General features: G+C 41.1%; 2 protein-coding genes across 14 annotated transcripts in view; both read right to left on the bottom strand.

The window, feature by feature from the left end:
• Positions 1–610: 610 nt before the first annotated feature.
• Positions 611–7,121, bottom strand: LOC110522927 (glycolipid transfer protein). The gene is made up of 5 exons (XM_021601364.2): positions 6,726–7,121; positions 4,958–5,016; positions 4,707–4,840; positions 4,403–4,553; positions 611–1,473 (listed from the first exon to the last, which is right to left on the bottom strand). The coding sequence occupies exons 3-5, from the start codon at positions 4,718–4,720 to the stop codon at positions 1,291–1,293; spliced, it is 348 nt and encodes a 115-aa protein (XP_021457039.2). The 5' UTR covers positions 4,721–4,840; positions 4,958–5,016; positions 6,726–7,121; the 3' UTR covers positions 611–1,290.
• Positions 7,122–7,212: 91 nt separating this feature from the next.
• The window catches only part of LOC110523757 (ARF GTPase-activating protein GIT2), a 20,909-nt gene continuing 3,314 nt past the window's right edge, over positions 7,213–24,807 (bottom strand). For 5 of the 13 annotated variants that reach the window (XM_036977430.1, XM_021602732.2, XM_021602737.2 and 2 more), the window contains exons 5-21: positions 24,655–24,741; positions 24,394–24,524; positions 23,990–24,084; positions 23,840–23,885; positions 23,628–23,633; positions 23,181–23,232; positions 23,027–23,099; positions 21,976–22,073; positions 21,724–21,835; positions 21,443–21,597; positions 18,264–18,416; positions 17,548–17,757; positions 17,248–17,337; positions 16,413–16,495; positions 16,082–16,255; positions 9,730–9,793; positions 7,213–9,460 (exon numbers count right to left, since the gene is read on the bottom strand). In XM_036977430.1, the coding sequence (XP_036833325.1) occupies positions 9,221–9,460; positions 9,730–9,793; positions 16,082–16,255; positions 16,413–16,495; positions 17,248–17,337; positions 17,548–17,757; positions 18,264–18,416; positions 21,443–21,597; positions 21,724–21,835; positions 21,976–22,073; positions 23,027–23,099; positions 23,181–23,232; positions 23,628–23,633; positions 23,840–23,885; positions 23,990–24,084; positions 24,394–24,524; positions 24,655–24,741 (1,869 nt within the window). In that variant the 3' untranslated portion in view covers positions 7,213–9,220. The remainder of the gene's footprint in view (positions 9,461–9,729; positions 9,794–16,081; positions 16,256–16,412; positions 16,496–17,247; positions 17,338–17,547; positions 17,758–18,263; positions 18,417–21,442; positions 21,598–21,723; positions 21,836–21,975; positions 22,074–23,026; positions 23,100–23,180; positions 23,233–23,627; positions 23,634–23,839; positions 23,886–23,989; positions 24,085–24,393; positions 24,525–24,654; positions 24,742–24,807) is intronic. The other 8 variants (XM_036977431.1, XM_021602738.2, XM_036977436.1 and 5 more) reach the window with 6 other exon arrangements.

The raw sequence follows: 24,807 nt of genomic DNA, 5'->3' as shown, positions 1-24,807 counted from the left end.
AACCTCTCCCTCAACGTGATCAAGACAAAGGAGATGATTGTGGACTACAGGAAAAAGAGGACCGAGCACACACCCCATTCTCATCGACGGGACTGCAGTGGAGCAGGTTGAGAGCTTCAAGTTCCTCTGTGCTCACATCACCAACAAACTAACATGGCCCAAGCACACCAAGACAGTGAAGAGGGCACAACAAAACCTATTCCCCCTCAGGAGACTGAAAAGATTTGGCATGGGTCCTCAGATCGTCAAAAGGTTCTACAGCTGCACCATCGAGAGCATGGCCTGGTATGGCAACTGCTTGGCCTCCGACCACAAGGCACTACAGAGGGTAGTGTGTACGGCCCAGTACATCCCTGGGACCAAGCTTCCTGCCCCCCCCCCCCCACCCCCCCCCCCCCCCTTTTACACTGCTGCTTCTCTCTGTTGTCATCTATGCATAGTCACTTTAACAACTCTACCTACATGTACATATTACCTCAACTAACCGATGAGCACATACATTCATTCACACACATTCACATTGACTCTGTATTGGTACCCCCCTGTATATAGTCTCGCTATTGTTATTTTACTGCTGCTCTTTAATTACTTGTTACTTTTATTTCTTATTCTTATCCGTATTTTTTTTTTAAACTGCATTGTTGGTTAGGGACTCGTAAGTAAGCATTTCACTGTATCTGTTGTATCTGTTGCATGTGACTAATAAAATGTGATTTGAAGTCACTAAAACCACTAATGGTGGTTATAATCTTTAAAGGCATGGGACAGTTGACTTCCCAGTAGCTACCAGGCAGTGAGGGCATTATCTCACATTTCTTGGCAGAGTTACAGTAGGAATTTTATGAGTCATGTGCAATGCGAATCAATAGCAGGAATATTCTCCCCTCCCACAGAGAAAGAGATGCTGTATTAAAATAACACTGACCAGATCTCAGGATATCACTTCTGAATGTCTCTTACCTGTGGTGAATCATGTGTAACAGCATCAGACCGCACCAAGAGCTGTGCTAGACCTGTACGAATTAAAAAACACAACACGGAATATGCCACTTTCTGTCCAGCAGCAACTCATCAGGGGCCAAACTATTAACATTCAGTAGGGAGGGATTTAAAAGGAGGGACAGAAAAGTAATAATAAAAATGGTGCCCCGGATGAAAACGTCTTCTTTGAAATAGAATCCTCAACCTTCAAAAGATGGAATGTCCCATCACCTGAGAGAAAGGACGAAAAACAGAAGACAAAGAAAGTAACAAGCAGGATGCTGCTGCAGTCCGGTTTGGGGGACAACATCACACGCTATAGTCCAGCTCTGCATTCAGCGTTGTGCACATCTCATAGATGGCATCCACAGTGGCTGTGAAATTGACGAGGAACTGGCGTACACTAGCCATGCAGTCCTCCTCTGTGACCTCTTGACCTTTTGACAGGGCCTTGATAAAGTCTGACTTGTAGGGTGCTGCAAGCAACACCGCCTGGAGTGGACAGGGAGAAATACAGCTGTGTGTGTGTGTACTCAAATACGTGTATATTTGAGTACATGTTATTTAAATACTTATTTTCTGTGTATTTGAGTATTTTCAAATTATATGGCCTGAATCAACTAACTTATATTGGAAGTATTTGAAAGTATTATCAAATAATTTCACAAACACTTTACTTGACATCCAATGTCATAACACAATATGACCAATATTACATCTAAACTGCGGGTTTAGAAGAAATATCAGCCCGCGCAGAGAAGCAATTTTGTATTCTTTTCCCCTTTAGTTAACACTATCAATGTTTTGCTCTACTGTGGGAATTTTGGTCGAATCAACGCAATATTAGCCACTTTCAATGTAACATTGAAAGCAAAACAAAGCAAAACTAACTGTGCAAGAGATGTTCATGTGGGCAGAGTGTATTGGAGTAGGATTCTATTGCAGTGACAGGCACTACTCAGGCCCCTACTCTACACAGAACGGTGCACCATAACCAATCAGAACTGCAGTAGGCCTATAAACAGCCATTTCCATATATGGATCTGTGACATTCACTTTGAACTGGATTGTGTTTATAGCATGAGCCGTCACGAGTAGATGAGCTTGTTTTGATATCAAAGTGAGAGCTGCATGTAGCCACCTGTGCACATTTGTTCATATCCTTTGCTAGTTAGTGAGTTATTAGCCCAGTTATAGCTCATTTCTAGTCAGCAATGGGGGAGTGATTGCTCTCTACAAGAGCACAAAATATGTGCCTTTCTAGCCATCTTTGAAAAGCTAGTCAGGTAAAGGGATAGTGTTGTATTTTGAGACGGTCTTGAATAAGCTAAATAGACAATAGGTAGAGGGTAGCATAATTTGTCTGATTCTCTCTATAATGGTATAGTAATAATACTTTTTTTTAAACATTTAAAGTGGTTTCTTGCATCAAACGTCACATTTTCAGTCACCTCCTTGTCTGAAGGATAAACAGGTTAAGGTCAAGCCCTGCATGTTCTCATGGAATTTCTCATGGAATGTAGGCCAACATTGAACACCACACATTGGCTGCTTCTGTAGGCTGAATGATAAAACAGCTATTTCCATGTTAAAATGTTATGGGATGCATTTTATCCATTGTTTTTGATGGTAGGCCACTCTGGTAGGCCTACATTATGATCAAATAGCCACAGTAGCCTACTTGGCCACTGTGCGTTGGGCCAGTAACCGAAAGGTTGCTGGTTCGAATCCCCAAGCTGACAAGGTAAAAATATGTCGTTCTGCCCCTGAGCAAGGCAGTTAACCTACTGTTCCCCGGGCACCGGAGAGGTGGATGTCGATTATGGCAGCCCCCCGCACCCCTCTGACTCAGAGGGGTTGGGTTAAATGTGGAAGACATATTTCAGTTGAATGCATTCAGTTGTACAACTGACGAGGTCATAACCATGTCATAACAGCTGACATAACTTGTTATAAATATGGTCATAACACTGTCATATATTTAGGACTGTTGTGATATATATTGCGTTATTTTATGGCTGGTTATGACACCTACATAAGAGTGTCAAAACCCAGAAAACCTACCACACAAGGCAAAACAGTTCATTACACCATAGCCTCAACAGTATGGTTATGTTATTTTAGCATTTTCTGAAATTGACTGTATTAAATTATCATTGTAATAGCACACACATTGATGTCAGACATGCACCTACCCAAATGCTCTGTTCCGGATGACATGGATGAATGCTGGAGCAGATTTCAGGAGCAGGACAAGACACCCTCTTGGTGACTGACGACTGACATAAGGGCATGTACGTGATCATCATATAAGCCAGACAGTCATATGACGGTCATAATCCTTGACAGTGTCATAAAGTGTATTTTCTTGGTCCAAGTGACACAGGATGGTCATAATGCTTCACGACAGTGTCAACTCATTTAAAATATGATTTCAAACAACAACAAAGGACTTAAGAAACAAACTTACAAATGAAAGGAAACTTCTTGGCAGGGAAAAATGATTTGAATAAATGTGAGTTTTAACACCCTTATGTAGGTGTCATAACCAGCCACAAAATAATGCAATATAAGTCACAACAGGTGTCAATATATGGGTCATGACAGTGTTATGACCATATTATGTCAGTTATGAAATTATGACATGGTTATGACCGTGTCAGAAAGCGTTATGACGCTGGGTGTCAAGTAAAGGGTTACCATAATTTCCTATAAATAGCCTACTATTTGAAAGTATTTTCAAATATATCTTTCAAATATTAGTTTACATTTGAGTAATTTAGCAGACGCTCTTATCTAGAGCGACTTACAGTTAGTGCATTCATCTTAAGATAGCTCGGTGGGACAACAACATATCACAGTTGTGTTAAGTACATTTTTCTCAATAAAGAAGTTTTCGGCAAAGTCAGTACTAGTAGGAAAATATGTGCCTTTTTGTGTGTGTGTGTGGGTAAGACAGATGTATTATTTAAAGTACACTCTTCTTTGAAGAGATAGGGTTTCAGATGTTTTCGGAAGATTGTTTATTTTCAAATACCTGGGTTAATGCATGGGAGTGTATTTGAGTCAGGGTATTTGAGTATTTTCAAATACTTTCCAAGTGTATTTCCAAATATATTCCCATATTCAACTACTTGCCTTTTCAAATCAAACTTTTCTAAATACTTACTTCCAAATGTCTTTGAAAGTAATACCCTAAATTGTATTTGAACCCAGGTCTGTTACATAGTACACCTTCACTGAGCAGTTCATACACATTCAGTTATTATATTTATAAATGTTTTGCTTTGGGTGAATGAAGTACAATATGAAAGCAATACACTCAGAGGTGCTTGAGCACCAGGCTTAAGTAGAAAACCCGGTCAAGGGTCAAAGGACGTCAAGACTATGCCACCACATGACTTTAGTCACATGGTCTTACCTTAAAGATCTTCTGCACGAGACAGCCGTGGTATTTCTTCAGGGCCTGGTCGTAGGCTTTGGTGATGTTAACACGGATGAGGTTAGGGTTGTTCTCGTCTTTCTCTCCGTCTGCCAAGCTCTGCAGCAGGATCTGGATGAAACAGAGACCTCTGTGGGAGAGGACAATCAGCTTAACTCACCTGATTTCAGTCCCACCATTATTCATGAAGTGTAGGTCTCTATCTAGACATAAGCACACAATTTCACGGCCTTTAGGCAGTACAAACCTCTAACACATTCAGATGTGATGGTTCTGAGCTCACCTCTTCAGCCACATTAGGGCCAAGGTGGCTCCCACTTCGGGCCACTCTGTGCGATGTGTCTCCTTCTCTGCCTCCACTATCTGCTGTAGAGTTGCATACTTGGCAGGGTCCTTGTCAAACACACCTCAGATTTTCTGGAAGGAAAATATTACCATCCAAATGTTAAGGCTTAGGCATTAGTTATAGACAGACGTAAGTTGCAGTAGGGTTACACACAAGGCACAATTACAGTGTGTGGAAAACATGCTTACTGTTATATTGCCACTGATGTCTGATTTGATAGGAGCAAATACTTTTGACCCCAGGCAGTCTGGAAAGAAGGAGAGGAATGAAACATTGAATTGAAATGCAATCAAGCAGTTGTGAGTATATGCAGACTCAGCATCTTGGACGTAGCTGGACACCTTCTTGGGGGGAGGAAAGATTATAAATTGAATTTTTCTCCCACAATGCTTATGGGAATTCTATGATTGTTTCTTGTTGGGCAATCAATAGAGAAAAGGGTCCATTCATATAATCTGAAGTCACAAGGAGGTCAATGCAGTGTGTAGTGTGGGAGGAAAAAGAGGGGCTACAGCAGCTCCATACAAACCCACATTCACATGGTTCCTCTTGCGCTGGGGTTTCACTCCTTTGGTTTCACTACCTTAATACAATACTTAATTAAAATCAGATTCGTAAACCTTATGCCTAGACTATTCATTGAACAACATTGTGCAAGGTTGTTACAACAGACAATAGCCCATTTAAATCCCAAGATGAGCCTATGATTGAACCATCCACAAAGATACTTGCGGCTCATTCAAAATTCCATTATGGTACTTTATTAGTATGGGTGATGGTAATCTTTGCAAGTCTGACATTGATCAAGTAATTATAACGCTGTACTCACTCCACATAATTTGTTATTATTCACCTAGGTCAATGGCTCCCGAGTGGCGCAGCATTCTAAGGCACTACATCTCAGTGCTAGAGGCGTCACTACAGACACCCTGGTTCGGATCCAGGCTGTATCACAACTGGCCGTGTGTCCCTGGTGGACATTCCTGCAGTCAGCGTGCCAATTGCACACTCTCTCAAAACTTAAGATATCTATTGTGTTGTGGGACAAAACTGCACAATTTAGAGTGGCCTTTTGTGCCCAGCACAAGGTGCACCTGTGTAATGATCATGCTGTTCAATCAGCTTTGTTGATATGCCACACCTGTCACGTGGCAAAGGAGACATTCTCACTTACAGGGATGTAAACAAATTGGTGCACAAAATTAGAGAAATGTGCTTTTTGTGTGTATCAAACATTTCTGCTATCCTCTATTTCAGTTTATGAAACTAACACTTTACATGTTGCATTTATATTTCAGTTTAGTATTGATGACTGGGGGCTCTGTTTTGAAACCTCCATCTTGGGACTCCCCGTCCATTGTATAAAATATTTTGGAAGCCATAGAAATGCATTAATTCGTCTACATTTGTTTTTGCCACATTTATTCTACTACAGCCACCTTAATGCATACTTTTATATATGAACTAAACAAAACTTTTGTTTACTTAGTATAACCTCTATAAAGTATAACTTCTATAAAGTTCTAATGTTATTGCCGCCACTACTTAAATAGCCTATATTAAACATTTAAATGAAATACTGTAGAGCTCCATTCATTCCTATGGAAGACTGCCAATATGGCCGGCTGGTGGCTTCAAACCCTCTTATTGGCTGATGCTATGTAATATAGCATCAGCAATCCGAGGTTTATATACATTACTCGATCTGACTCTTCCGAGTAGGTTAGCAAGTCAGTAATTCCGACATGACATGAACGTGGCATATCAAACCTGTGTTTTGTTAAGACTAAATAACAATGTAAATTTATATTATTTGAAAATGTCGTTAGACAACCATGGATAGTGAGACAGAAAGAGAATGAAGCGACGATATTTTCTAGATAAAGGTATCGCTGAAGGCGAGCTTGAGCGACTACAATTGCATGAAGAACATGGATAGTCAGGTGGTCTACTCACCAACAAAAAGGTGACTCCAGAAACAACTTTGTATTCACTGCGTTGTCGGCTGGAAGCTTTCCGAATTGGTTATCCATTAATAGTGCTATCGTTTTCTGAAATAATACGACTAACCTGAATGATCACAATTGCTGTCTTCCGTGTTCACTGTGCAAGGCAACTGAACTGTATACTTTGGCAAGGAACACCAAGTTGGCGTGGGAGTGCTTCTCACTTTACGTCCATTCAAGAGTTTTTTTTATTTTTTAAAACATGTTTGAATGAAATACGCGAATGGCATGTCACGTTTAGACACGGAACACACCTGTGATTTATTCAATGGGCAACGCTACTGTACAAAACATTACTCTGATAAAATTATCAAAAGAAAAAAAATTGAACAATTAAATCGGAAGGATATATGACAGAACAGAACAAACTGTAGCCTAATAGTTGAGGTAGGCCTATCCATTATTTATAGATTGAGTAATATAAAACAAACTAGTAGTCGAGTTATAAATTCAAGTTTATTACTTTAAAAGGCAGTTCTTTATTTCAATCACAATGTAAGTAACTGTATGACTGTTGTCTGGCTCATAACACGCAATGGCACACAATTGATCCTCACTCCCCACATCCCTGGACAACTCATGACCCCCACATGACTCCCACATGACTGTATGGCCCATAATACATATAAAAAGGACAAATGCTTTTAACACATCTTAAAACCCTATTAGATGCACATGTTTTTACCACTTGCAGCACAATAAAGACAATGTAAATCATGGGACACACACACACAGGCTGGGTTTAGCACACACACACACACCACACAGACAGAGTGAGAGAGATCACAAGCACATCTGATTGCCTGTGGATATATTGAAATCCAAATGCTGTATAGAAGACATCACCAATATGAAAACTTGCATGCCTTAAAACAGCACAGAATATGAGGGAACTTTACCTGTTAAACATTTTAAGAAAATAAAATGTTGACAATTTGTCAAGTGTGAGATTGTATTCATACATAGAATATATAGAAGGGTTGCATGAATTAAGAATAGATGGTTTGTACATTTTTATACTTATCTTTTTTACAAAACAAATTATAGAATTTGGGTCGGCTGTTTTGAGTACCCCTTTGGGATAAACGTCAGAAAAAACACACTACACTAAAACAAAATTGATATTGTGCATGTGTGTGAGGTATGATCCTTTTTTTTTTTTTTTTTATTATCCTTTTTTTGCTATACCTTTTGAGCTCAAACAACTACGAAAAGAAACTGAACAATGGAAAACTGACTTGGGCGTTGTCCTCAACTTTATGGCTTTGGCATGAAACATAAAATGGCATTAATGGAAAATACCTTAAGGAAAACGTTGTAATGGACGCATCATGGCTCAGTATTCCACTAAGCTACAATCAGGCCCATAATTATTGGCACCATTGATAAAGATCAGAAAAAAATACTGAGCTATATTGTTGGCTCAAAAATAAAATAAGTCAAAATTATTGGCACCGCTGTTTTCAATAGTCTATCGCCCTCCCCTTGTGAGGATAAAGACACTGAGCCTTTTGCTAAAATGTATTATGAGATTGGAGAACACGTTGGGAGGGATCTTAAAGCATTCCTCGTGCTCTTATGGATTTAAACCACTGGTATTCAAGTCTGGAGAATGAGATGGCCATTGGAAAATGTTGATTGTGTGGTCAATTAACAATTTCTTAGTGGATTTTCATTAGTGCTTAGGGTTATTGTCTTGCTGGAAGATCCACTTGCAGCCAAGTGTCAGCCTCCTGGCATTGGCAAGCAGGTTTTTGGTTAAAATGTCCTGGTACTGGGTAAAATTCATGCTGCTGTTGACCTTAACAAGGGCCCCAGGACCAGTGGAAGCAAAATAGTCCCATAACATCAAAGATCCACCAATCCAATGTGCCAATGCCGTTTATCAAACTCCAGGCAGTGCTATGGTCAGATGTATTTATTTTAGTATTTTTTTTTGTTCATCATTATCAAGGGTGCCAATAATTATGGATCTGACTATGTTTAAGATCCCAATGTGTTTGGCCTTGAATAAGAAGTTAAAAGTGAACTGTTTGAAAGCATTGGACAGCCAACTGTCCTTGTTGCATAGCAGAGAGCACCAAGAACAAGCACTCCCAGCAACCACAAATGTTCAGCCACCTGAAATTGATCCAAGGCTGTTTAAAATGTGTAATGTTGCAAAATAGTATCAAATGTCTCCTTTTGAGGTAATCCCAGATAGATACTCATACTGCTAGAGTATGATGACCTGCATAACAGACAAACCGATGGACAAATCCCTTGGGTGACCCACATTTCGCATGGTCCACTTTCTGTAAACTTGAGTACTTTAAATAAAAATGGTGGCATACAAATAACAATGGTAACACTGATAAACACTAACTTGAAATTAGTACTGATAATATATATATATATATCTCAAATATCTAAAAAGGGATGTTAGTCCTTGGGTTAAAAAAAACATCAGTTGCTGTTCTCTTTGGTTGTCACAGTGACGAGTTGCTTGGCAGCCTTGGCAATGTCATAGGCACACTGGATGACCTGCTGCGTGACCAGCTGCATGTCGGAGGGGCAAGGGTTGTGGGGCGAGGCCTTCTGGCACTCCCCATGGAGCCGGCTGGCACTAGAGGTGAGCAGCCGCAGAGACCCTCGCACTGTGTCTGAGCATGGCCTCGGAGTAAAGGAGAGAGGAGGCAGGAGGTACTGTTGGCAAAACATATGCCATTAACGGTCCTATTAACACTGCAGTGTAAGGAGTGGATTTACTGCCATTGTGTGTGTGTGTGTGTGTGTGTGTGTGATTGCATAAACTTTTCTCGACCACCCTGAAGAAAAGAGTGCAACATCTAACAACAGAACACCAGCTGACCTAAGATGCAGGACATTCATTTCCCATCCATGTTTACCAAACAAAAAACCCTCTGGCTCTTGCATACAAAGGAGGAGTGTCTCAGTTGGTCATCCCAGCTTACCTTTGGAAACAGGATGGCCATCTCTCTCACAGCCACATGGATCCTTTCTGAGCACGGTACAAAGCTGAGGGGGGAGGAGGAAGAAAACATCAAATACTCAAGTGATCCTTTTTCCAACATAGGTGTTAGTAGATAACTCTGGCCCATTTTTTTTCCTTCTCAATAAGACAGTTAAACAAATATGTTGAATACTTAGGAATGTTTCCAGAAGCTTGCAAAGCCATTGATCCCCTTACTACATAAAGACACTTCTTAAAGAACAAAATCAGCAAGCCATGTCCTGGTGGAGGTTTATTAGTGGACAAGTGAGAGAATGAGCAGCCCTGGTTATGTCCACCATGGAGCAGACAAAATAGAATATACTGAAGTGTCTTCATTAATAGCAACCATGTGCTCCATTTGAGGAAATTGAACACCAGTACTGTATAGATCATTCTTGAATTATGGTGTTAAATGCTGTCCCTTGACTTTGGCACCCAGTAAAAGCACTTTAAAATGACAAAAACATGAGAAATATGTTTTGTTTTATTTAACTTATTTATTATTCAATACTGTAAATACTGTTGGAACTATTTAACGTTTTTCTATAAATTGTAATATTTGTAGCTACTTTTAAGTAAATACCTGCAGTCAACTTGTGCAATAAATTAGGAGATTCAGCAGATTGCGTTCTTCATATCACCCGTCACATATTATGAAGCTTACCATAGTTCCCCAGAACAGTTGAGCGAGTCACGTGTTTGTTTGTAAAATGGCACCACGGTAGAAAGAGGGAGCAGGTGAGTCCAGATGTGTAATGACATGGGTAGCGTTTTATATTGAAAGTCACGTGTTTTGCTTCAATAGAATGATCAAGGACATGAAAGTATAGTTTTACTTCTCAGAAAATAGATTAGTTCAAAACAGTCGCAGGACAATCGCTTCATTTTCAGATGACGACAGAAGTGCAACGCTATTTGGCAAGTAAATGAGCTTATAATGAAAAAATAAAAGGTATTTTTTGCAAAGACGATGCATGGACATCATGTTTCTAATTTGTATCCTAGAAAGAATGTAGCCAGCTACATTTCCTATTGTTTAAATTAAAGTTCATATTTAATTTTATTATAGCAAGAACAGCTCAAATAAAGCAAAGAGAAACGACAGCATCATTACTTTAAGACATGAAGGTCAGTCAATCCGGAACATTTCAAGAACTTTGAAAGTTTCTTCAAGTGCAGTCGCAAAAACCATCAAGTGCTATGACGAAACAGGCTCTCATGAGGAATGCCACAGGAAAGGAAGACCCAGAGTTACCTCTGCTGCAGAGGATAAGTTCATTAGAGTTACCTGCACCTCAGATTGCAGCCCAAATAAATGCTTCAGAGTTCAAGTAACAGACACATTTCAACATCAACTGTCCAGAGGAGACTGGGTGAATCAGGCCTTCATGGTTGAATTTCTGCAAAGAAACCACTACTAAAAAGGACACCAATAAGGAGAAGAGAGACTTGCTTGGGCCATGAAACACGAGCAATGGACATTAGACAGGTGGAAATCTGTCCTTTGGTCTGGTGAGTCCAAATGTAATATTTTTGGGACTATCATTTGTTTTTCAACAGGACAATGACCCAAAACACACCTCCAGGCTGTGTAAGGGCTATTTGGCCAAGAAGGAGAGTGACGGAGTGCTGCATCAGATGACCTGGCCTCCACAATCACCCAACCTTAACCCAATTGAGATGGTTTGGGTTGAGTTGGACTGCAGAGTGAAGGAAAAGCAGCCAACAAGTGATCAGCATGTGGGAACTCCTTCAAGACTGTTCGAAAAGCATTCCTCATGAAGCTGGTTGAGAGGATGCCAAGACTATGCAAAGCGGTCAGCAAGGCAAAGGGTGGCTACTTTGAAGAATCTCAAATATAAAATATATTTTGATTTGTTTAACACTTTTTTGGTTACTACATGAGTCCATATGTGATATTTCATAGTTTTGATGTCTTCACTATTATTCTACAATGTAGAAAATAGTAAAACAAAAAAAAACTTGAATGAGTAGATGTGTCCAAACATTTGACTGGTACTGTATGTATAACTTTATGACCTGGATTGCCTGTCATTGCAATTTGTTTATTTCTGTTTGGGCTTGTTAGCATATTTAGCTAGCAGCATCCATGGAAATTCACTAATACTTGTGCTATATTTGTTGGCATTCTGGTAAGACGCCCAAAGGTTTTTTTTGCGTTTTTTTGCCACCCCCTTGTGTACTAAGCCAGTAATACCGTAAATACCGGGATGAGAGGACAGTATATGAAATTAAATCTGGATACCGCCCAAACCTAATTATGACATGTTTTGGTGTATTTAGAGATCTATTTTGGATGCTAGACAGCGAACAAAATTATTTAATATATTGTATAGATCAATAAAATCAAAGGCTATTAAAATACAGATTTTCTTTACTAATACAATGTGTCTTTCAGTTTACTGTCATTGGTGTTATTGCCTTAAATCACGAATTAGTTATACAAGGACCTTGAGCATTCTCTCCAGCGGCAAACTGTTAGAGGGAGGGATCTATATTAATGAAAATTATTAGCTAAACACAACCTCTTAGTCTGTCTACATTTGAGGATTCCAATGATCGTTTGGTGTGTCTAAACCCAAAGTGTTCATTAGTGCTAGTCAATTTAAATGAAGGGAAATAACATTGTGAGCAAATTGATTAATCATATCACTTTGGTAAATTGGGATTTTCTGAAATGGAAGGTCATCAATTCTTTAAAGATTATTTCTTAAAAACTTCTCATTGGTGTTACCATCATTGGTGTTACTACTCTTACTGGTGGCACAATGTTATCATAATGGTAGAAATGATTTAAAGTCATTAAGTTACCCTATAGATTCATTTAGAATGGGAAGATGTACCCAAATACATTTAAATGAAAAAAAAAGCCCAAATGCCAACGTAATTCAAGACCCACCCATATTTTCCCCCGTAGACTATATGATGAAGTGGAGTCTGTTACGCCCTGAAAACATCATCAACAATGAATCATTGTTTGAAACCAACACATGGCTTAGAAATCAGATAATGGAATGCATCATAACTTTCCACCATTTCAATCAATAACAATGTCTCCGTTATAACCCAGGAGACTGAGGACGCATACAAATTGGCAGGGTGAAATTCTTCAGCAGTGTTCTGTGGTCACCATCTGGAGTGGGGTTTGGCACACAAGTGAAAAAGCAAATACGACACAGCTTTAGTCAAACGGGGGCCAATAGTGAAGGTTTGTGTTAAAGACAACAGTTTGAATTCAAGTGGATTGTATAAACACTGAATGAATAGCCAGTGTGAATCTGTATTTAATAAAAACAGAACCCCCACCCCAAACAGACTAAAATCTAAGAATCAAGAATTGCCTGTGTGTTGACATGTAAAAGCCCCATAGGCCTGTACAGTGCATTCAGAAAGTATTCAGACCCCTTGACTTTTTCCACATCGTTACATTACAGCCTTATTCCATAATTTAATTGTCCCCCACTCAAATCTACACACAATACCCCATAATGACAAAGAAAAAACAGGTTTTTACTAATTTTAGCAAACATATTAAAAAATTAAAATGTAGAATTCAAGGCATACTAAACCAGCATGGCTACCACAGCATTCTGCAGCAATACACCATCCCATCTGGTTTGCGCTTTGTGAGATTATCATTTGTTTTTCAACAGGACAATGACCAAACACACCTCCAGGCTGTGTAAGGGCTATTTGGCCAAGAAGGAGAGTGATGGGGTGCTGCATCAGATGACCTGGCCTCCACAATCACCCAACCTCAACCCAAATGAGATGGTTTGGGATCAAATGGACCGCAGAGTGAAGGAAAAGCAGCCAACAAGTGCTCAGCATGTGGGAACTCCTTCAAGACTGTTGTTTAAGCATTCCAGATAAAGCTGGTTGAAAGAATGCCAAGAGAGTGTGCAAACCTGTCATCAAGGCAAAGGGTGGCTACTAAGAATCTAAATTACAAAATATATTTTGATTTGCTTAACAGCTTTTTGGTTAGTACATGATTCCATAACTGTTATTTGAGATGTCTTCATTATTATTCTACAATGAAAAATCCTTGAATGAGTAGGTGTGTCCAAACTTTTGACGGGTACTGTAACTATTCAGACCCTTTACTCAGTACTTTGTTGCAGCACATTTGGCAGCGTTTACAGCCTCAAGTCTTCCTGGGTATGACGACACAACTGTATCTGGGGAGTTTTCCCATTCTTCTCTGCAGATCCTCTCAAGCTCTGTCAGGTTGGATGGGGAGCGTCACTGCACAGCTATTTTCAGGTCTCTCCAGAGATGTTCGATAGGGATCAAGTCTGGGCCATAAGATTATTCAGAGACTTGTCCCGAAGCCACTCTTGCATTGTCTTGGCTGAGAGCTTAGGGTTGTTGTCCTATTGAAGGTGAACCTTCGCCCCCAGTCTGAGGTCCTGAGCGCTCTGGAGCAGGTTTTCATCAAGGATCTCTGTACTTTGCTCTGTTCATCTTTCCCTGGATCCTGACTGGTCTCCCAGTCCCTGCCGCTGAAAAACATCCCCACAGCATTGTGCTGCCTCCACCATGCATCACGGTAGGGATGGTGCCAGGTTTCCACCAGACGTGATGCTTGGCAATCAGGCCAAAGAGTTCAATCTTAGTTTAATCAGACCAGATAATCTTGTTTCTCATAGTCTGATAGTACCTTTTGGCAAAATTAAAGCAGCCTGTCGTGTGCCTTTTACTGAGGAGTGGCCTCCGTCCGGGGACTCATAAATACCTGATTGGTGGAGTGCTGCAGAGATGGTTGTCCTTCTGGAAGGTTCTCCCATCTCCACAGAGGAACTCTGGGAGCTCTGTCAGAGTGACCATTGGGTTCTTGGTCCCCTTCCTGACCAAGGCACTTCTCCCTTGATTGCTCAGTTTGGTCATATGGCCAGCTCTAGGGAAGAGTCTTGGTGGTTCCAAACTTCTTCCATTTAAGAATGATGGAGGCCATTGTACTCTTGGGGACCTTCAATGCTGTTTTGGTACCCTTCCCCAGATCTGTGTTGACACAATCCTGTCTCGGAGCTCTACAGACAATTCCTTCAAACTCATGGCTTGGTTTTTGCTCTGACATGCGCTGTCAACTGTGGGACCTTATACAGACAGGTGTGTGCCTTTCCAAATCATGTCCAATCAATTGAATTTTAAACTATAAAAATAAAGACCCTGAAGAAGGCACAGTGATGCCAAAACATTGGTGATTTACCCAATAAATGACTGGGAGTTGATATATGGAGTGTGCGTCTGTATTTTTATTTGCCGTTAGTCAGCACATTCACATAAAATGATTTTTCTGGGTGTGCGCCAGCTCATTTTTTAAATTCTACAATCAATTGAATTTACCACAGGTGGACTCCAATGATTTGTAGAAACATCTCAAGGATGATCAATGGAAACAGGATGACCCTGAGCTCAATTTCGAGTCTCATAGCAAAGGGTCTGAATATGTATGTAAATAAGGTTTCTGTTATTTTTTTGTAATAAATGTGCAAAAATATTTTTTGCAATGTTTTCACTTTGTCATTATGGGAAATAGTGTGTAGATTGATGAGGAAAATGCTTTATTTGACACATTTTAGAATAAGGCTGCAACATAACAAAATGTGGAAAAAGGGAAGGGGTCTGAATACTTTCCGAATGCACCGTATCTGGCATTCCAAAGGGGAATCTGAGACATCGTCCTCTTTGTTTCCTGCCAGCTACGTTTGACACACGCCCCCGCCCCTCAGCACACAGACTGAGGAGAAGGTGATAGTGCCTTGGAGACAAGGATCAAGGCCAGAGTACCACGAGCCAGGGGGGGCCTGGAGAGAGGAAGCAGGGGCCCCCTCAGCACTCTCAGAACAGGGCAGCAGGGTAGATAGACAGCCCTGGGCAGCCCTGTCAGAGCAGGGCACCAGGCTGTAGAGACAAGTCCGTCCGCGGCCGGCCCCCTCACAGCAGGGCAGCAAGCCAGAGAAGCGGCCTAGACTTCCTGGCCTGGAGCTAGCCCACACCGTGAGGAAGAAAGTCAGACAGGAAGACACAAGGGCAGGAAGGGGAGGACAGAGTGGGAATACAGGACAGTTAAAACCGAACTCAGGAGAAGAACAAAGAAAAACAGGATACATCCTCTGAATATCACAATTACTGAAGGTTGAAGGATGGATAGGTGAAGGAACAATATATGAGCAGAACCATGTCCCGTATTTAGAACCAATAGGGCAAGTTTTACACAAACCTTTAAGTCAAGAGACCTTTTCTCTAACTGCTGATTGGAGTTTTCTGTGTTCCCCTGACCTTACCTCTCACGTTTGTTCTCCTGTGCGGCCCTCAGCAGCTCCTGAATATTCTTGGTGATCTGCTCCGTCTTACAGATGACGTCCTCTGTGCAGGGCAGGGTGGAGTCAGCCTCAGTCTCATCCTCCCCCTGCTCTGCTGTACTGCTATCCCCGAGCCAACTGCTGTTCCTGCCCATACTGTATGGGGAGAGGAGAGGTTCTATGGTTAGGCACTCCCTCACTTGTGGATCACTTTGTATGTGAGCGACTGCTAAAATGTTTCCACATTTTACATACAGAAGTCAGAAATATACAATATTTTTCTACTATAAACATTTTAAATCAAAAGTCCTACCCGGACTCCTCCAGTCCTGTGTGGTTTGGTGTGTTGTCATAGTCACTCTCCAGCATGCGGCTCTGTCCCTCCAGGCTACAACCCTACAATGGGATGAATGATCAAGTAAGATGATGCTTGTCTCTTAGTTTAGTTTGCAGACAACCTTTGAATCTGGTGAGAGAACAGCCGCACAAACGCTACCACAGTCTGAACGTGCTTGATGAAGCAGACGGATCAGAATCATGCTCTCTGAACCTAAAAAGCCATTTCATATTAAACCAGACCTCAACTGGTTTCAAAGCAGAGAGGAAAACGAGGTAGTACGTTTGAACCAGGGACCAGCTCTGTGGCATTAAGCAGTCAATGAGATCAATATTCCTGTGGTACGGTTAAGGGCTTCAGTACAGATGGTTGTCCACCCCCTATGGCTTGTAAACACGGTTCACACTACAATGAACCATGACATTCTGTATTCCTCATCTGTTTCAACAACCCTGTAGCCTTCTGACAGGATGTATGGAAACACCACAGTGTACATGTCGTGTTTCGGGGCCTTTGAAAACACACAGACACCAATGTATAGCTCTGGCATTTCTAAAACCAGAGTTTCTTCAGGTATTCGACACGGCAGTGCTGTCTGGGGGAATAAGGGTTAGTAAAGAACAGCAGCAGAATGGTGCATGCAGCCAGCCATACCATGCGGAGAGGAGAGGCAGTGAGGTACAGCAGCAGTTGAAGGATAGAGTATGAGGAGATGGTACAGGAGGAGAGGAAGTGGCAAGGCAGAGGGGATAGCACCCCTTCCCTGGGGCAGTTGCCCCCATCCTCTCAGAGGGAAGATTCGGTACTTAACCCTTCGAGCTCGCTCGTCCCACGACCAGGACAGGGAGGAGGGGAAGGTAGGGAGGGAGGACGAGGCGTTCCCCAAAGGACCCCTCCCAATCTAGAAAGGGTTCAAACCAAGTTCACATAAAGGGAGTTGAGTGTATTCTACAGGAGGAGGGGCGGGGGTAAATGCACAAACAAAAACTGAATTGCCACAAACCAAATATGCTTAAAAATAATTACCACAAACCAAAAACTATGAAGGCAACGGTCCACAGTGAACGGCATAGAACAGTCCAGGAGGGAGCGGTGTGACCTCTGAACTTACGTTTGTAGGGAGGGGCTGGACGATGAGGCTGTCGTCACGGCGAGGAGGCACGCCCCTGTGGGGATACTGCCTCATGGCCGAGCCCGTTTCATACATGGACATGGGGCGGCCCCCGGGGAGAGGGGGGCGGCCGGAGAGGTCCTGGGGGTGCTGCTGGCCACTGGGTGTCTGCCATCTCAGGGAGGACTTCTCAGTCTGCAAGGAGTTCAGCTGGAGGGGACAGGAGTTCAGAATATCAGCATTATTTCTGTGTAATAGCCTAAAAAAAAGGCCTGTATGTGAAACCTAAGGTTATAATACCATGGAGATTGTGAGTATATCAGTGTAGGTTTGGATGGAGAAAAATCTCTCTATCCAGACTCTCCATGACCAGGCAGCTGCACTTCCACTGTGTTTTCACTTCCTTTTCTGTAAATAGCCCTGGTCTGGTCACGAAGGACACTCCCAGACTATTGTTCTCAACTTCTCATGAGAAAACAACAAACCAGCTGCTTCCTTGAATGAGCTAAAGGTTCCTGTCATATATGGATTACAATCTGAACGTGTTCAACCAAATACCCAAATACCTATTTGCACCGACAACATAAGAAACATGAGAAGGACCAACACAACAAGGGAGCAGTTCTTGTGGGTCTGCAAACATCTGAATCTGCACAAAGCTACTAGACTTACTGTGGGATCGGTGGGTTGTTATAATGCCAAAGTCATAAACATACCTTGCTCTGCATCAACTGGAGCTCCTCACTCAGGTGACAGTTGACCTTGAGCAGCTGCTGTATCTTGGCCTCGGAGGCCGTGAGGGCGCTCTTCACCTCCATGAACTCATGCAACGTAATGGGGCCATCAGACAAGTCCGACGACTCGGAGCTCTGAAGGATGGGGGAGCATGGTGGGATGGAGATTTTAAAAGATGCACATTTAGCACCTTTCCATTTGATTAAAATCTGTTCATACACACCCTGAGGAAGACGACGACAGATGTTTCTCATTTTGAGACAAGCGATCACATAGATATGCTGCCTTTCGTGTTTTCGTACATTCATCGAATGTTTGGAAATGACGTAGAGTCGTGTATTTGTGAAAATTCTATGGTAATATGAATGGGAAAGCGTCAGTACGTTTGGGCAATTAATAGACACTGCAGTAAATAAAAACATGTCTATTTTGTCCAGGCCCGTACTCTACATGGACTGGTGAGCAATTACCAATCAGAGTTCAATAGGCCTGAACAAAAGGTGTGCTATTCACTTTGAACTGGACTGTGTGTTTACACTACAGGGAGCAGCAACAGCGCGACTTTAGATCCATAAAAAGCAATTGCAAAAGCCACAAAATACACCTTAAATGGTTCTCTTTAAATACAGTATGTAAATACCATGGGAGTCATCTTACTTTGGAGAACTTTACAACAAACAACCAAAAAGAAAAGGTAGGCTCTCTCTCCCTCAATCGGCTACTGTATGCACATCAACAACGAATTAGCTCAAATCTAGTGAGGGATAAACCGTCTCAAACTTTTTTCAGCATGTGGTCCTAGTTTGCAGTCCAAATTGCACTGATACGATTAGGAATAGAAGCCTACTCGCCCTGGCTGACAAAGGAAGTAGGGTTGCAGGGTGCGACAGCTCCTTTGAACTAAAAATACAAATGTGTTTTAGCCTACTGTAGTTACGGACACTGACTGTAGCATAATATAATATATACTGAACTTGTGCACACATTTATTTACATCCCTGTTAGTGAGCATTTCTCCTAATCCATCCACCTAAAAAGTGTGGCATATCAAGAAGCTGATTAAACAGCATGATTATTACACTGGTGCACCTTATGGTGGGGACAATAAAAGGCCACTAAAATGTGCAGTTGTCACACAACACAATGCCACAGATGTCTCAAGTTGAGGGAGCGTGCAATTGGAATGCTAACTGCCGGAATGTCCACCAGAGCTGTTGCCAGAGAATTTAATGTTAATTTCTCTGCTATAAACCGCTTCCGTCGTTTTAGAGATTGAAATTGGCAGTACGTCCAACCGGCCTCACAACTGCAGACCAAGTGTATGGCGTCGTGTGGGCGAGCGGTTTGCTGATGTCAACATTGTGAACAGAATGCCCAATGGTGGCAGTGGGGTTATGGTATGGGCAGGCATAAGCTACGACAACGAACACAATTGCATTTTATCCATGGAAATTTGAATGCAGAGATACCGTGACAATATCCTGAGGCCCATTGTCGTGCCATTTATCCACTGCCATCTCCTCATGTTTCAGCATGATAATGAACAGCCCCACAACACAAGGATCTATACACAACTCCTGGAAGCTGAAAATGTTCCAGTGGTTCCATGGCCTGTATTGTTGCATGTTGCGTTTTTATTTTTGTTCGGCATAATATATCTTGTAGTGAAACTATACACCACATTTAAAATTGTCTCAGGAATAGAAGTGGAGGAATGTTTTCATTCAGCATCTTGAGATAATGAAAATGCACGGTTAGGGACCGTGCAAACATGCAGTCTTTGTCAGCGAAATAAAAGGAGACAATAGCCTATGTCAACCACATAAAATATGCATCCAAGTCCAACTTAAATGTATCATGTTGGATCATTTTCACAGCTTTTCATATCCTTGAAACTGGTCCAACTCATGTAATTTCAAAGTTTTGCAGGGAAAATCTTTTTGCTGTTTTAGTTAGGCTAATGTATTTTCTCCCCGGTCCCTACACATCCTCGCTCAGAGCAGAAATGGAAAATAACTTTACTGATGTCAACTAGATTAGGCTAATTATTATTGATGCATTCTATAATTTGTTTTTTTTTTGTCTTCTAGAGCAACAAGTAAAGACAGAAGAGAAGCTGCATATAGGCTTGTCTAATTATAGAAAAGTTGGCTAACAAATAGCCTACCAAATGTCAGAAATGATATGGGGTGAAAGTAGTCTGAGTAGGCAGAGATGACTAGCTGGAACCATGATGTGTTCGGACAATAGTGTACGCAATCAATCAATCATTATAGGCTACAAGTGAACCTAGTGACAATCAACAAATATCATTAGACTTTTGGTGTTTTAAGGTGAATGGCGTGCATTGGTTTAGATGCTGGAATCCTTATGGAGTGGATTGAACATGCGCAGGTAGCCTCCTTTTTGAAGTGATTTGATGAAAACACCATGCCGGGTGGTGTTCATGTCACATTAAAGGGTATTATAGCCTACTTTTTTACAGTTCAATTACGTCTATAGTATTATTCCCCAAAAATATGAAAGGGCGTGCACACATAGGTCCCGCACCCACTATCAAAAAAACAAACATTCCCAATACATTTGATTGACAACTAAGGGATATGCACTAACTGTGGATAACAGTCATTCAAGTTCAGCAAAGCGAGTCACATGCAAGCTAACCAAATTACACCTGCAACTTGTAGCTAGCCACCGAAGCTGCCACTCACCTACTTGTATAACATGACATCCCATCCCTCCAACTTGCTAGCTACGAGGCTCTGTGTTTTTAGCTTGCTAAATAGATAAGCTTGCCACGTTATGACTTGTGATAACTTCCCTGGCTTGTTTGTGTTGAGACCCGCACTTTTCTTTCATCCGAACGGCTAAAGACAGCAAACAACGTACAAGCTGTGATTTACAACTATTATAAATATTTATTTGATTACCAAGAAATGTATTGGTGAATATGAATTATGCAAATAGAAGCCATTTTTAAAATATATTACAAAATGTTGGTTTTTGTAACAAACTGAATTTGATATTTTTTGAATGATAATATGTCTTTGTTTCATATCTGCAAAGTAGTTAAAATAGTGTCAGTTTCACATAATGGCTATGCCAATACTATGTTAATGGTAATGAAAAACAAAACTAAAAACGACAAATATGGTGTTACCTTGGTTCTGCCATCTTTCCCATTCTTCCCAGGGGCTGGTTCCCGCTCTGGATCTTCATCAGACGCCACACTGTCATAATCTGGCTGGTCTTCATTATCCTGGTTATCACTCCCGTGACGGCTGTTGATTCCCTTCAGGATGAGCTCTATGTCCTCTGAGGAGAGAGAGCAACGGTCAGGGGAGTGGACCACGCCACAACCATGCCATGGTGGGTACAGTAATGAGCTTTGTTCCAAAGTGCCAAATGTAAGTAAAGTAGCTTCAGATTACTGTACTATACCTCTGGGACTTTTACAGGAGTTCCCACGTTGCCGACGTTTGGCGTCAGTTAATATATCAATGACGAGTGTTGCAAATTCATGTGCGTTGAACCTCGCTAGCTTCTGCCGGCCCTGCAAAACAAGACAACATTATGAAGCGGCTGTTTTGGAAGATAAGACTCTTCAATCAAATGCATAAAACTCACCTAATGGCTTGGGAAAGAGACCCACCAATTTGACATAACAGTGAATTGCATTTGTAGTTGACTTGCCTGGTTTCTGGTGGATGAGTACTCAGGGTTGACAGGGAGGAAAGGCACCACAGTTGTGTCTGTTACCAGAGTGCCGTGGTTCTGAGTCACCAGCCACACTGACACAGCAAAGACGAACCATAAATATACATAATTTGTTTCATATTAATAATCTATTAAACACACCTAGTGATACCTTTATCAAACACTTATAAGCAATCACAATTTCTGCTAAACCTACTGGGTCAGTCTTGAATTGCAGTGGCATTTGTGCATGGCATTTTAGAAGAAAAAAAATCATTGAAATGTATTTGGGTACGTCTTTCCATTCAAAATCAACTGATATGGCAGCTTAATTACTTGAAATAACATTGTGCCACCAGTAGGAGCTAGTAACACTAACGATGATAATACCAATGAGACATTTTAGGTGATTGAACATTTTCTTAAAATGGAGGCCACAGATACCCAAATGTAAGGTTTTGCTCACATTGTTATTTGTCATCATTCCAACTGAGTAACACCAAGTGACACTTTGGACTCAGACATACCAAATTATCAACGGAATCCTCAAATGTATGACATAAAAGATAAATGATTAGCTAATCACACTTCTTTAATATAGACCCCCCCCCGATAACAGTTTGCTGCTGGAAGGAATGCTCAAGGTCCTTGAAGATCTTTAATGAGTGATTTAAGGCAGTAACACCAATGACATAAAACTGAAGGATTACTCATTTTTTTTATAGTAATACACAATATATTAACTACTTTTGTTCACCTTTTAGCATTCAAAATAATAGATCTCTAAATCCCCAAAACATGTCATTATAACGCTACACGTCACTACTGTGACAACCCATTTGCTTACCCTAAGTCCTTTAAATAAAAGTTGCAGTAAAAAAAATACTTGCATTATGTTTTATCCTTGAAAAACAGTTCAAAATAAACAGACATGTGATGTGTAACTATTTTTTTTTATTTATGGTTGCATAGGCAAGGGCCACAAAATGCCACCGCAATTCAAGAACAACCCTACTACAAACAATCAAATGTCACTGTATCTGTTCACCTGCATCAGTTTCTCTTCTGTCCACTTCATCATAAACGTCCATGGCAAGCTCTTCAAACTGATGGTTAGTGAGCTGAAATCACAAGCCACAGTAAAATCACATCACTGGTTTGTCAAAAGGACCATAATAAAACTAAAAGTTCATTTCACTCACAGACTGGAGTTTTTTCTTTGCAGCTTTTGCAAATTCTGACAAATCCAGACTGCTGTGGACAAAAATAATAAATAAAATAATATATAAATTACACACACACACACACACACAGTACCAGTCAACAGTTTGGACACACCTAGTCATTCAAGTGTTTTTCTTTATTTTTTGTATTTTATACATTGTAGAATAATAGTGAACATATCAAAACTATGAAATAACACATATAGAATTGTATGTAGTAACCAAATAAGTGTTAAACAAATCAAAATACATTTGAGATTCTTCAAAGTAGCCACCCTTTGCCTTGATGACAGCTTTGCACACTCTTGGCATTCTCTCCACCAACCAACTTTTGACTGGTGCTGGTACACACACACAATCTATATATCATCAGTTTATATAGCAAATGCAAGACAATAAATTATAGCCAACAGTTGACATACTTACACATTTCTTTCCCATCAACATATGAAAGCAAAGGGAGATAAACAATGGTGTGGTAAAGGAATGATGTTTTAACCTCAGTTACTATGGATACACACAGATGCATTTCATTTTGGCTTATCAGACTTCGAGGTTTTTGTAAAAATATCACAAAGATGCCTGAACAGCATTCTATTACTCCATAAGCAAGCAATGGTGTTGGGTTCAGTTCTTACCGGTCAGCCATTTGTGGAATTATGAAGTGCTGTCCGTTTCTATGATCTAGTAGGCAAACACAGTCAGATTAGAACAAACAAACATCATTGTTCAATTCATCAATTAATCACCATCTCCCTATAACCCCCCCTCCTTCTCTGCACTCTTACCTGGCCTTCTCCCACAGAGGTAAAATGCCAAGCAGTCAGTGAGTTCATACTGGATCTCTACCAGTCTGTCTGCCAGCTCCTGATGCCCTGCTTGTCTGAGCGGAACAGGAATAAAAGGTCATGAGTCTTCTCCACATCAATATTAGTGGCGGTGAGGTCAATTTCTGTTTACTGTAAATGCCAACTATAGCACTATTTATTTCTAAGAACGCTCTACAATAAAGCCAAGGGTGGTGAAGTTGTATTTTATTCAGTGAGTTGACACATCTGTAATCATGTAGATTCTTCTAATAAACTTTAGTACTAGGCAGCCTAATAAACCGTTCTCTGCGAAAGAGTTGTGCAACCATCAGGGGTAATGGATTGCTCCCGTGCAGTATAAAAGAGTATGAAGCCTGCTTTACCTTGCGTAGTCAATAGGGGTCTTACCCCCCATGTCTAGGGCATCGGGATCCGCCCCATACACAGCCAGCAACTCTGCCTGCGACACCTGGCCTGCCTTAGCTGCTACATGCAGCGGAGTGTTTCCTTTTTCCTGAAGAACAAACAGGCCACCACCCCAAAACAATATGACACTGGACACTGTGTGGGCACTGTTGTAATAATGTGCAGGCTCATAATCATTCCATTATGTATTGACACATTTCAGGCCATTTTTGACATACCGGGTGGAAGAAGTTGGCCTGGGCTCCCAAAGACAACAGTCTCAGGCACGTCTCCAGGTTCCCAGTCCGAACACTGGAGTGGAGTTGCTAGAGGCAACACCAAAGAGAGGTTTGGTTAGCTAACAGCTCAAAAAAAAATTGGGGGGATAAATT

This window comes from Oncorhynchus mykiss, chromosome 5 (assembly GCF_013265735.2).
Source record: "Oncorhynchus mykiss isolate Arlee chromosome 5, USDA_OmykA_1.1, whole genome shotgun sequence".
NCBI lineage: Eukaryota > Metazoa > Chordata > Actinopteri > Salmoniformes > Salmonidae > Oncorhynchus > Oncorhynchus mykiss.
Note: the sequence above shows the minus strand (reverse complement) of the source record. Positions and strands in the feature narration are given on the sequence as shown.